The sequence below is a fragment of the Ogataea angusta genome (genome assembly GCF_019207475.1).
Source record: "Ogataea angusta isolate 61-244 chromosome Unknown 61-244_NODE_13_length_294202_cov_90.480228, whole genome shotgun sequence".
NCBI classification, from domain to species: Eukaryota; Fungi; Ascomycota; class Pichiomycetes; order Pichiales; family Pichiaceae; genus Ogataea; species Ogataea angusta.
Window position 1 is genome coordinate 146,851 of NW_025065227.1, and position 11,688 is coordinate 158,538.

General features: G+C 48.9%; 4 protein-coding genes across 4 annotated transcripts; all 4 read left to right on the plus strand.

Moving 5' to 3' along the window:
* Positions 1 to 15: 15 nt before the first annotated feature.
* On the plus strand, positions 16 to 3,447 carry KL928_005230 (uncharacterized protein; the record flags this gene model as incomplete). The annotated part of the gene is made up of 1 exon (XM_043206017.1): positions 16 to 3,447. One exon carries the CDS (start codon positions 16 to 18, stop codon positions 3,445 to 3,447), a length of 3,432 nt encoding a protein of 1,143 aa, XP_043057470.1.
* Positions 3,448 to 3,554: 107 nt separating this feature from the next.
* KL928_005231 (uncharacterized protein) lies at positions 3,555 to 6,740 on the plus strand (the record flags this gene model as incomplete). Its single annotated transcript, XM_043206018.1, has 1 exon — positions 3,555 to 6,740. One exon carries the CDS (start codon positions 3,555 to 3,557, stop codon positions 6,738 to 6,740), a length of 3,186 nt encoding a protein of 1,061 aa, XP_043057471.1.
* Positions 6,741 to 6,787: 47 nt separating this feature from the next.
* KL928_005232 (uncharacterized protein) lies at positions 6,788 to 8,458 on the plus strand (the record flags this gene model as incomplete). Its single annotated transcript, XM_043206019.1, has 1 exon — positions 6,788 to 8,458. One exon carries the CDS (start codon positions 6,788 to 6,790, stop codon positions 8,456 to 8,458), a length of 1,671 nt encoding a protein of 556 aa, XP_043057472.1.
* An 81-nt stretch (positions 8,459 to 8,539) lies between these two features.
* KL928_005233 (uncharacterized protein) lies at positions 8,540 to 11,680 on the plus strand (the record flags this gene model as incomplete). The annotated part of the gene is made up of 1 exon (XM_043206020.1): positions 8,540 to 11,680. One exon carries the CDS (start codon positions 8,540 to 8,542, stop codon positions 11,678 to 11,680), a length of 3,141 nt encoding a protein of 1,046 aa, XP_043057473.1.
* Between the last annotated feature and the right edge of the window lie 8 nt (positions 11,681 to 11,688).

Here is an 11,688-nt window from a genome sequence, read left to right on the forward strand (position 1 = left end):
TCACCGTTCCCATTAATGCCAAAGCTAGACGATACAAAAAATAACAAACAGCGCAAGCGGAATAGAGTTCCTATTTCCTGCACGATATGTCGTCGTCGCAAGGTGAAATGCGATAAGAAAAAGCCAGAATGCACCAACTGTATAAAGAATGGTGTCCAGCATTTGTGCAGGTATTTGGAGCCAAGTTGGGCCAAACCTCTGAACGAAAATGAACTACATTTTCCCGGCGCCACGGTAGCGTCGCAAACCCGGGAGTCATCGCTAGATTTCGTCGACAGAGACCAGGAGATGAAGCGATTGTTGGCGAGAATTAGAGACTTAGAAAACGAGAATACCGAGCTCAAGCGGAAAAAAGTCAAGCCGGGCACCTCGAGACCCTTGTTACGCAACACAGATGACCTTGTTGATTTCATTCGAAACTCCAATATCCTCTTTACAGCGAAAAAGGGGCCTACCTACAATTTTCCAATAATCTATCAAATCAGCGTCTTTTCCTGGATGTTTGTGGTGAGAAACGATTCCTACCTTAATGATTTATGGCTCAAGATACTAAAGTTACGCAAACACTATGAATACTATTACAGCAGCAAAAACGCAATGGCCGATGCGTCGAAATCGCTGGAGACAGACTATACGAACTACGATTATAAAATGAGCCACATTCGGCAGCAAAACAAAAACCACGAGGTCCCGAAAGAGAAGAGCAACGAGCACACAAGCAAGCTCAAGAAGTTCCTTGAAACAGCCATGGTTCTTAACAAGCCACAGTCCGAAGCCAAATGCCCAATCACAGGAGAGTCCGGAGTTTGTCCTGCCCAGGAGTCTCCATCTGTAGAAAAACCAGCAACTAGGGTGAGAAAGTGTCCTGTTCTTCACAACGAGGACTCTTCCGAGGGGGGCCTGAACTTCTCCAAGGATGACGACGAGGAAGACGAAATGGAAGACCCAAAGGTGTGTCCGTTGATGATAGGCGACGCCAGGGCCTTGTTCAAAGAAAAGCTTTCGCGAATGTCTGTGTCTGCGATCAGAGACCTTCCGCACTCGAAATCTCCGAAAGTGACGTCGATTTCCGCCGACGTCGTCGAAACGCCCACCGGTACTGCTGCTGCGTCGCCTAATACGGCAGAAGAAGAACCGGCTCTCACAGAACCACAGGAGCCACGCACCACGATCGACGGATTGCAGAGACTAAACAAGAACAACGGCACGAAAAAAATCAAGACGATTTCGCCGTCTGCAATCAAGAGCCTTAACTACAATAACACCAAACAGGTTATTGCGGTGATCGAAAAACACCTCCCGGACCGCGAGGTTGTGTGGTTGCTGATTGACAGGTTTTTCGACAAGCTCTATATTCACCTCCCTTACGTTGACGAAGAGAGTTTCCGGGCCCGGATAGCGTCGATCATCGACGCCACGGACGCCTCGTCACAGCGAATCCGGCTGGGCTCCATTGGATCTCAGTATTGCGAAGAGTTCCTGAACGTGTGTCTATTGTTGATTATTCTCCGTTTGAGTTGGTTGTCCCTGCCCTGCAGGGTGTCTGATTCGCTTTCGCTGGAAGAGCAGGTCATGATGAGACCCGAGAACATCATCACGATGGTTTTGGTCGATATGGTGAAGGAAATATTCTCCAGTGCCAAGATCATGAGCAAGCCGTCTCTGATTATCTTTCAGGTTGGGCTTTTTTTGAAGCTGTACAATATTTTATCGCCGGAAGATGGATTTGACCTCGAAGACTCCTATTCGAACTCCAACACAACGCTGCTTAATTCCAACGATCTCAGCGGAGACCTCACGAACGAGAACCCAAATATGAACGCTCCTAATTTCATGTACATGCTGATTCAGCTGGCGAAAACTATTGGGCTGAATAGAGACCCACTCAATTTCAAGAACTTCTACCCGGCCACAGAGGACCCTGTTTCGAATGCCAGACTTTTCAGAAAGAGACATCTCTGGAGAAAACTCTGGTACGGTCTTCTGGGATTGAGCATCGAGAGCAATCTCAGTCTTGGAGACTATAAAAAGGGACTTCCGATCGAAATCGACATCGACCCAACTCTGGGATCCGTCAACAAGACCTGGGACTGTCGGCTTCCTGGAGGAGTGGAGCAGGGTGTTTTGGAAAAGAGTTTCAATGGAGCACTGCTGAAAAAAGAGCAGCTGGTTGTCACAAACTTCAAGGACTCGATTCTAGTCTACCATCTTCTCTACAAGGGTATGAGCATTTTGTTTTCCGTGGACTCCACGCCTACTTCCAGAGACTTCGACCAGGTCATGGCCAAGTTGCTGGACCTCATTTCTGACAGATCCCGAATCAAGCTGAACATGGCTTCGTTCCTCAACAATGAGGACGAAACACCGCTGGACCACTGCGTGAAAATCTACCGGTTCAAGTTGCACCTGGTGATCAAGTCGATGCTTTTCGCCCTGAACTACCTGCTGTTCTTGAACCATGAGCAAAAGTTTAATAGACTCATTTCTGAAAAGAATTTTACCATGAACAAGCTGGAGAAACAAAAAGAATACATGAACACCTACTTTGAAAGCTGTCTGCTGCTTGCTGTCGACAACTACGACATCTTCAACCAGATCTACGAAAAAAGCGATACGCTGTACCCGAGCTGCGGCTCGCAACTGATTCTGTATCCGTACCTGCTGATACTGAACCACCGCTCGCACGAATTCCTCATTTCGCTGATTCTCCGGTTGCAGCAGAACTCGCCGATCGTGATGGAAATCTTGAGCAGAAACAACATAGACAAGGACGAGCTGCTGAGCCGTTTGTTCAACTATCTGCAGTCGTTCTTGGACAAGCTAGAAAATCTTACAAAGCTGTACTACTACGCCTGGAGACTGAAAAAAATGGTCAAGTTTTTCCACAACATCCTGGCCAACTCAAACAAGCTGTTCAACATCAACTTCAAGACGCTGGGCGAGAACGAGCAGAATAAACAGGAGATCACCTTGCAGACACCAAAAGTGTCGCAGCCATTGCAGCTGCACCAGAGCCCTAGGCCGATCAAGCGCGAGCCAACAAACGCATTCGAGATCGCGTTCGGTACCTCAAAGCTGCCGCCAGTTACCGACTTCACAGGCGCCAACGACCCGATGGCCCAGCCGGCTCCAGAGCAGGCGGAGCCGAACGTCAATGCTGCCTCGATGCCGGACATGTTCGACGACATGTTCTTCACCGAGTTGTCGGATATGAACGGCATGATGACCAGCGAGACAATTCCCAACGTTCCAATGATGGAAATGCAGCAGATGGTGTCTCCAGACCATCCGATGGGCAACGGCGTGCCGGGGCCTGGCTTCCACAACTCTCTTAACGAAATCGACTTCACCAACGTCGATCTCACCTCACAGTTCGAGAGCTACCCGATGAACTACGAGAACGCGTACCCGAACGGGCTGGGAAACCTCCACTTCCATTTCGGCTGAGCCAGCTGTATAATATACGTAGACGTTATGAACAAATTTATGATTTTAGACCGCTTGCTCGGAGTTAAGGTGTGACAGAAAAAAAAACTATTGTCGGGATTAAAGAAATGCAAAGTCCGCAAAAGAGTGCTCTTTCCGAGAATTCGTTCAGCCACATGAGTAGCACAGACAACACAACGGAGATGCGCGACACGCGCCCTAAAACCAAGCGCAACAGGTTGCCGCTCTCGTGCACCATTTGCCGCAAGCGCAAGGTCAAGGTAGGTATACGTTGTTGTTTTACTAACACCCAGTGCGACCGAGGACGCCCTCATTGCAAAGTGTGCGAGAAGTACAAAGTGGCGTACTTATGCACGTACCAGGACTCTTCCTGGATATCTGAGAAAAATGACAAGTCGTCGTATCCCCAGATGGCCCCGACGCCCGAGTCCCCGATGTATGGCAACAGAAGTTCCCTAGATCAGTCTCCTAGCGTTGTTTCGCCGTTCACCCAGATATCATCGCAGTACGACACGCGCGAGCCCAAGAGACAACATCTGTCGCCCGACAGAGGGTACATCGATAGCCACCACCGTTTCAACAGCTTTGCGTCAACGTCGCCGTACGTCATTCCATCTGTCAACCACAACGGCTCGAACGAGCGCACCACCTCGCAGCCACCTCAGGGACTATCCCAGGACGTCGAAAAACCTGTGATGAACGAGCTGCAGCTGCTCAAGGAGAAGATCAGACAGATCGAGGCGTCGATCGCCGTGGCAGACCTGTCCCAGCCAAGAATACACAATCCTCCACATCTTCCGCCCCTGTCGTCTCAGGTTCCGTCCCAGACGCCCACGCCGATTGCCGCGCCCGTGCCCTACAGAAGCCAGCTGCCGCCGATCCAGTCTTGGAACAGCAACAAGACGTACAATTTGCCTCCGCTCAAGTCCTCGCCGCCTGTGCCGCAGCACGGAGACAGCGTGGCAAACTCGGTCGTGCCGCCGGACTCGGGCATGGACCCGGTGGACGCCTTCAACTTCTACAATCACTACGTGCCCGTTCATCTTCTTCACGCGCGGACCAGCAACCACGGGCCGTTGATGTGGGTGACCATGATCAAAAAAGACCAGTTTCTGCGTCCTCTGTGGTTCAAGATCGCCGAGTACAAGAAGAAGAATAAGCTGCCAGCAGTTTTGCAGGCTCAGCTGTCCGCGAACGGGGGTCCTGAGGATAAGGAGTTTAGACAGAAGATCTACGAGACCGAAGGAGTGGTAGATCTGCTCCCGTACAAGTCTGACAAGAAAGAGAAGAAAACGCCCCTCACCGTTGAGCAGATGCGAGACAATATACGCAAGGACGTGGCGCTGAACCTCTACGCCAACAAAGACCCCGACTCTCGCACGATAACGCAGATTTTGAAATCGCTTCCCAACAGAAAAGTGATGTGGCTTCTGGTGGACAGGTTTTTCAAGTATGTGTATCCTTTCCTCCCAATCTTGGACGAGAAATCGTTTGTTGCCGACATAGAGGCAATCACTGGGCCACGCGAGTACGAGGAGACAGAGATCAAAACGCTGAAGATCGACCGCAGACTGAATTTTGCTGTTATTGGCTCGCTTCTTATTATTTTGCGCATGGCCCACCTGTCTCTTCACTCAAACTTCGAGGAAATAAAGGGGTTTCCACAACGATCGGAACAGGAAAAGTACTTGCTGCGGCACCCGATCGATATGGAAATCATTACCGTTGCCCAATTATGTCTCAATCAGTTTAAGCTGCTGAAACGCTGTGCTTTAAGCGTTTTCCAGTGCGCGCTTCTGATGAAAGAGTACCGATTTATTGCTCCCGAGGACGGAAGCGATGGTTTTGGAGACGGCGAGGGCCAAATTTTCACCGGTATGTTGACGCAAATGGCGATTTCTATCGGCCTGAACAGAGATCCGGACCAGTTCTCCATGGTGTGCGAGACCAAGAAGCTCAACAATCTCTGGAGGAAAATATGGTTCAGATTGAGGGATTCGGATGTGTACCACGCGTCTCAGATGGGAAATCCGCTCACCATACGTGCTGACCAGTTCGACACCAAGATACCAGTTTTCGACTCAGAGCTGTCGAATACCGCAGACCTAGCACTCGAACAGGTGGTGATTGATTGTTTGAGCGAGCGTGGCGAACTAAACGACCTAATTTCCGATCTCACAAGCACAGTACTTGACATCACTCGAAAATCGACCGTGGAGACCATCCTGCGGAAAATAGAGGCCATCGAAAGCTTCATCAAGCGCCGTTTTGGCTCCGTCAAAGATATCCTGACTCTCGACAAGGGCAGCCATTTGGAAAGCATCAAGAAAGTGTACCGGATCATTGGCTATTTGGAGGCCCGGTCGTTGGTGCATCCGGTGCTGTACCATATTTTCCTGTTCTACAGCTGCAGAGCGAACTTGCGGGCTTGTTCCTACCTGATGAGAGTCACGCTACAGAAAGTGGTTGAGGTCAACTCGCTCTTCATGCAGCTTCTCAAACGGAACTTTTCGTTTTTCGGACTGGGCTTTGATCTCATACTAACTCCTATTTTGGAGTCTTCGATGCACAAAGCACTACAGTTCCAGTTCTCGCTTTTCATCCGCGCACGACACCACAAATACCGGCTTATCGGACAGTCCCCTCAGCCGGACCGCAAGCTGATTGCCGCCATCACCAAGTTCACCGACGACACCATACTGCCAAACATCAAAATATACCTGCGGGGCCTGACTCTGATCTCGAAAAAATACTTTTACGCCTGGAGAATGAGCAAAGCACAAAACATCGTTCTCAAGCTGATGGAAGATTCAGATGTGTTTTTTGATGAGAAAGAGCTATTCGGTAACGCAGCAGATATTTTCGAGGGGTACACAGTGGCTGACTTTGAGCTGCTGTCGGAGATAGGGAACATGAAGCGATATGTCGTGCATCCTGCTACCAGCGACTGTTCTTCGAATCGGGACGTTCCAGACGACGTCGCAAGCAGTAGTTCCGAATTCCTCGACCATACGCCAGACAATCAGGAGGTCGACAACTTCTGGCTGGAACTCATTTTCCGGTTCAATTCCAATGTGGCCTCCAAAAACGTTCCTCAATCCGAGTCTGTACCCGAGAGCGCATGGACGGGCTCGTTCGAGGGCCTGACGCCTGGCGGCTCCCTCGAGGATACGTCGACCTGGGGAGGCTTTCCTCAGGAAGGATGTGCAATTGAGATCGACCAGCTTTTCAACGACGCTCCCATGTTTGACAATGTGGATTTTCTCAACACCGATTTGCTCCAAGAAAAATAAGTTCGATTAATTCTTTAAATAAAATAAATTGTTAGGCCTTTCTCGGCATGCTCCTGAAAAATCTGAAAATTGCACGTACAGGTCTGCGCTGGAACAGCAGCGGCGTGCAAGCGTCGCGATCCAAGGCCAGGGCGTCGCCCCTAACGGGACATTACGTCGGGTTCGGTCTTTTGGCAGTGACGATGACGGGCCTTGTTTACAACGATGACATGCGACAGCGCACTGTTGAGACATTTCTAATCGCCGAGCGCGTGGGCGTCGTTGCGATAGCCACCGCAAGATGCTTTGCCATGTATCTGAAAACGCTCAACCGCGAATACGACACCAAGGAGGAATACTACCAGGCACTCTCCAAAACCCACAAACAAGCTGCGGAAACAACTCTGCAAGCTTTACGCAAAAACGGAGGAATCTACATCAAGCTTGGGCAGCATGTTTCTGCAATGTCCTACTTGCTCCCGCCGGAGTGGACCAACACGATGGTTCCCCTGCAGTCTGAGTGTCCGGAGTCCTCTCTTGAGGAAATCAAGGAAATGTTTGAGCATGACATGAATATTTCGCTGGACGATTATTTCTTAGACTTCGAGCCAAAACCGATCGGAGTCGCCTCGCTGGCACAAGTGCACATCGCAACGTTGCGCGAAAACGGCCAGAAAGTGGCAGTCAAGCTCCAACACCCGTCGTTGGAGAGATTTGTTCCTCTGGACGTGGAGCTCACAGCGATGGTTTTCAATGCCATGAAAAAAGTGTTTCCAGAATACCCCCTGACCTGGCTTTCCGATGAACTGCGCCAGTCCATTTTTGTGGAGCTGGATTTCCGCAACGAGGCAGAGAATGCCAAGATCACCGCAGACTACTTCAAAGACTACAAGTCCCTGACTGCTCTGCGCATCCCAAACGTTCACGCAGCAAAGCGCCGAATACTCGTTATGGAGTACGTCTCAGGCACTAGGCTGGACGACCTGGAGTATCTTGACAAGCACAACATATCACGGTCCGATGTGTCCAGCTGTCTTTCGCACATTTTTAATAATATGATATTCCAGGCAGGCTTTGTGCATTGCGATCCGCACCATGGGAACCTCGCCATTCGTGCTCTGCCCAAAAAGAAGAATGGCCACAATTTCGAGATCATCCTATACGATCATGGCCTGTACCGCAAAATACCGTCCCAGATGAAAGTTGACTATGCGCGATTCTGGCTTGCCATGATTGAGAGAAAACCAGACCAAATGCAAAAATATGGAAAGAAATTCTCAAAAATTGAGGACGAATCGCTGTTTCCTGTGCTAGCAGCAGCTTTGACAGGTCGCGACTTTGAACATGCATTGAGCGGCAACATTGCGACACCTAGGAGCGAGAAAGAGATCGAGGTGATGAAAAGAGCCCTGACCGACGAGGGTGTCTTGCTTGACTTAATGGCTCTTTTGGCATCAGTTCCTCGCATTGTGCTGCTCATTCTCAAAACCAACGACCTGACTAGACACCTGGACGAGGCATTGCAAAACCCACTGGGCTTGGAACGGACTTTCTTCATAATGGCTACCTACTGTGCAAGAGCAGTGTACGCTGACGATACTGCAAGACTTCGCGAGAAATGGTCCATTTTCTCAGTTCACCGACTCGTCGGCTCTGTCACTGCATTGTGGAATTTGTACAGCCGTATCTTCCTTCTGACGCTTTACGATGTTGTGTTCTATCTTCGCGAGCTACTCTAATATTCAGAGAGCACCCTCACACCGAATGTTTATAGTGAATAAAATTAAACATAGAAAAATCGATTTTTGTTTAGCATTTAAATGTCGACTCTGGCCAACCAGGCGACAAGCCAGCAGAGAAGCCATTCGCGCGGCAATGGATCTCATGGCCGAGGGACCTCTTCTGCACAGGCAAAGATCCCATACAATTCGGGACGCAACAGCCACATAAGCCGTGGTGGAGCAAGAGGCAGGGGAGGACTCAAGAAAACAAGACAGTTCCCGCGAGTAGACAAAACATCTGCCGGGGTCTCAGCGATGAACGACGCTGATTTGGGGCCATTGATCGAAAATCCGGCACAATACGGCTACACAAAAATGGAACATAGAACTCAGGAAATACCGAAATATTTGTTGAAAGAGCAAGTGCTGTTTAGCTGTGACTCGTACGTGACAAATGAATGGGATGCAAACAACCAAAAGTTGATGCTGCAGAAAGAAGCTGAACACAAGGGTGACTATCAGTCGCTGTTCGAGGAGTTTCAAGAGCTGCGGAAGGAAGAGAGGAAAAAGATGGAGCAGATGAATCTGGTTGACGTCGAAAATGCAAAGAAATCACTCAACGAGGCCATCATATTCCGTGGCAGCTGCACAGATATGTGTCCGACTTACGAAAGAATTGAACGGGCCTACAAGAATCAGGTCTCCAAATGGGAGAAAGACCCTGCCACGGGGAAGATTTCTCGAGACTATGCAGTGAAAACGTTCATGCGGCCTTCTGGACAGCCGCCATCGTTGCCATCTGACGTTCGAACCCCTAGCGTTTTGGTGAAAACGCTCGATTACCTGATCGAGAGACTGCTGCCGAAACTGCCCGAGTCCCAGTCTTTCATATGGGATAGGACACGCTCTATCCGACAAGATTTCACGCTTCAAAATAATTACTCGGGCCCCGAAGCGATCGACTGCCATGAGAAAATCTGCCGAATTCACATATTATCGTCGCACGTCATGGCACAGGCAAATGATCCTGATTATCAACAGCAGCAGGAAATCGAGCAGTTCAACAACTCGCTCCAGTCACTAACGCATATGTACGATGACGTGAGGTCGAGGGGTGGAAAATGCCCCAACGAGCCAGAATTCAGGGCATATGAGCTTATATCCAAATTAAAGGACACTGAACTAGACAGAAACATCCAAAAGCTTCCAGCGGCTATTCTCAACAGTGGAATGGTCCAGAAAGCATTGATGTTGCGAGGACTCATCATAAACGGTTTTGGTAACTTCCAGATGTTCGTTGAGTTTTTCCGTGTCATTATGGACCCGAGCACGCCGCTGCTGCTTTCCTGTCTGTGCGAGATCCACTTCAATCAAGTAAGACATATGGCGATGGTGACAATGGCTAAGGCTTACCACTCCAAATCCAAAAAAATGCCTGAGGCTTCGATATTAGCTGATTGGCTTGGCTTCGACTCCGTCGACCAGCTGGTGACGAGCTGCAAGTTTTACGACATACCTATAATTAACGATGATAACACCCTCAGAGTGGAAGTGACGGCACTACGACAAGCATTCAAATCATACCAAAAACCACCAAGCTGCTCGAGACTCAACTACAAAATGGAAAACGTATCATATCAGCAAATTGTCAAGTCAGGTGTTCCTAACACTGGGATAAAAGTCCGTGTTGAGACTGCTATCGCACCCTCGCAAACACAGCCACCAAAGCAGCTGTTCCAGTTTGTTCCACCCCAACCAGAACCTGTAAAATCGACTCCTCCGCAGGAAGTCGAAAAGATTGAGATGCTACCGAACGCGCAAACAATCTCCAAACCAAACCCTGCTGTTTCTGTGCCAGCACCTTTCACATTCGCACCACCACAGCAGCAACAAGAGCAGAACTCTGTTTCCATCGCACCAGCGGAACCTCCAACACCCGTGGAGCCTCCCAAACGCCAAAGAAAGCTAATAAATAATCCAGGATTTGAGACTGCTGCCAAATTGGTGATTGATAACCTTCTCCAAGAAGCAGTTCGAAAAGAGACAGAATTAATCGTCAAGAAGCTGGCTGAGGTGGAAAATCAACGACGAATCCAACACCATAATCGGATTGTCGATTCGCTGAAAAATGAGCTCTTTGTGGCATTCATGAGAGAGCAAATGTACATCACGGCCATAGATGTGAAAGCTAGGCTGTTCAGAGAAAGGAATCTGAAACGAAAAGTATTACGGAGAATCAAAGCAGCTGCGGACAAACTTGTGGTGAAGCAAAGTGCTAAGAAAAGCAAACTAAACGAAATTCACTCGTTTGCCAACAAGGTGCGACCTGCCTTTGTGCTTCCAGCCCATGTTTCCTCTCGACAAACCTCTCTGAGCCCCCCTCCATTGAAGAAGAAAAACGGCTTCGAAGAGGACAACGCGAGCTGTATTGCCGATATTTTACCTTATGTCAATCAGCATCTACGTATGCTGGTCATCGTCGATACATGGGACGATGTGGTTGCACAATGGTTGTCTAATAAGCTGTCTCTTAAAGAAACTTTTGAGTCGGGGAAGCTTGTCAAAACAGCCAAATTGGACACCGCAGAAGGATCCCTTTCCATCAGCTCAATTCCTGACAGATTTCGCTCGCGTGTTGTTTTCAAGAACGTCAATCTCTTGCTGATAAAAATTGAATACCCTAAATCGCATGATCTTACAACATCGAAACAGGTTCTGGCCAAAGTGATTGAATATCTGTCGAGATTCAACAAAGAAGAACCAGTTACCTTGATGCTTGTTCTCATAGATTTTCCTCGAGATATCGATCTGATATCAAACCCGCCCCTCTGGCTCACTGTCAAATGCATCAGCCTGAACGCCAAAATGAGTCCATTGACGCTGCAAAATAAGTTTCATCAGTTTCTCAAGGACTCTGTGGAAAACTATCACTCATCATCATCGTCGATACAAGACGCCGAAACAACGCTAATGTCCAGATACACAACCATTGAAAACTCGCTTATTGGCCTCCTCAAGGACGACCTGAGCAACCGCCACAAACTTGATTATATAAGGTCGCTTGCGGGCAAACGTAAAGCGTCATATGATGCTGAAGTTTCGTTGATGACGGAAGAAACACCGCCGTCTGGCAACTTCGAATTCTGCAAGAATAGCACGCCTTCATTAGACATTTCAAAAAGCAAGAAACAAAAGATCGATGCCTTGCTTGAGCTGTCGGAATCTGTGTTGAAACGCTAATTCTGTGT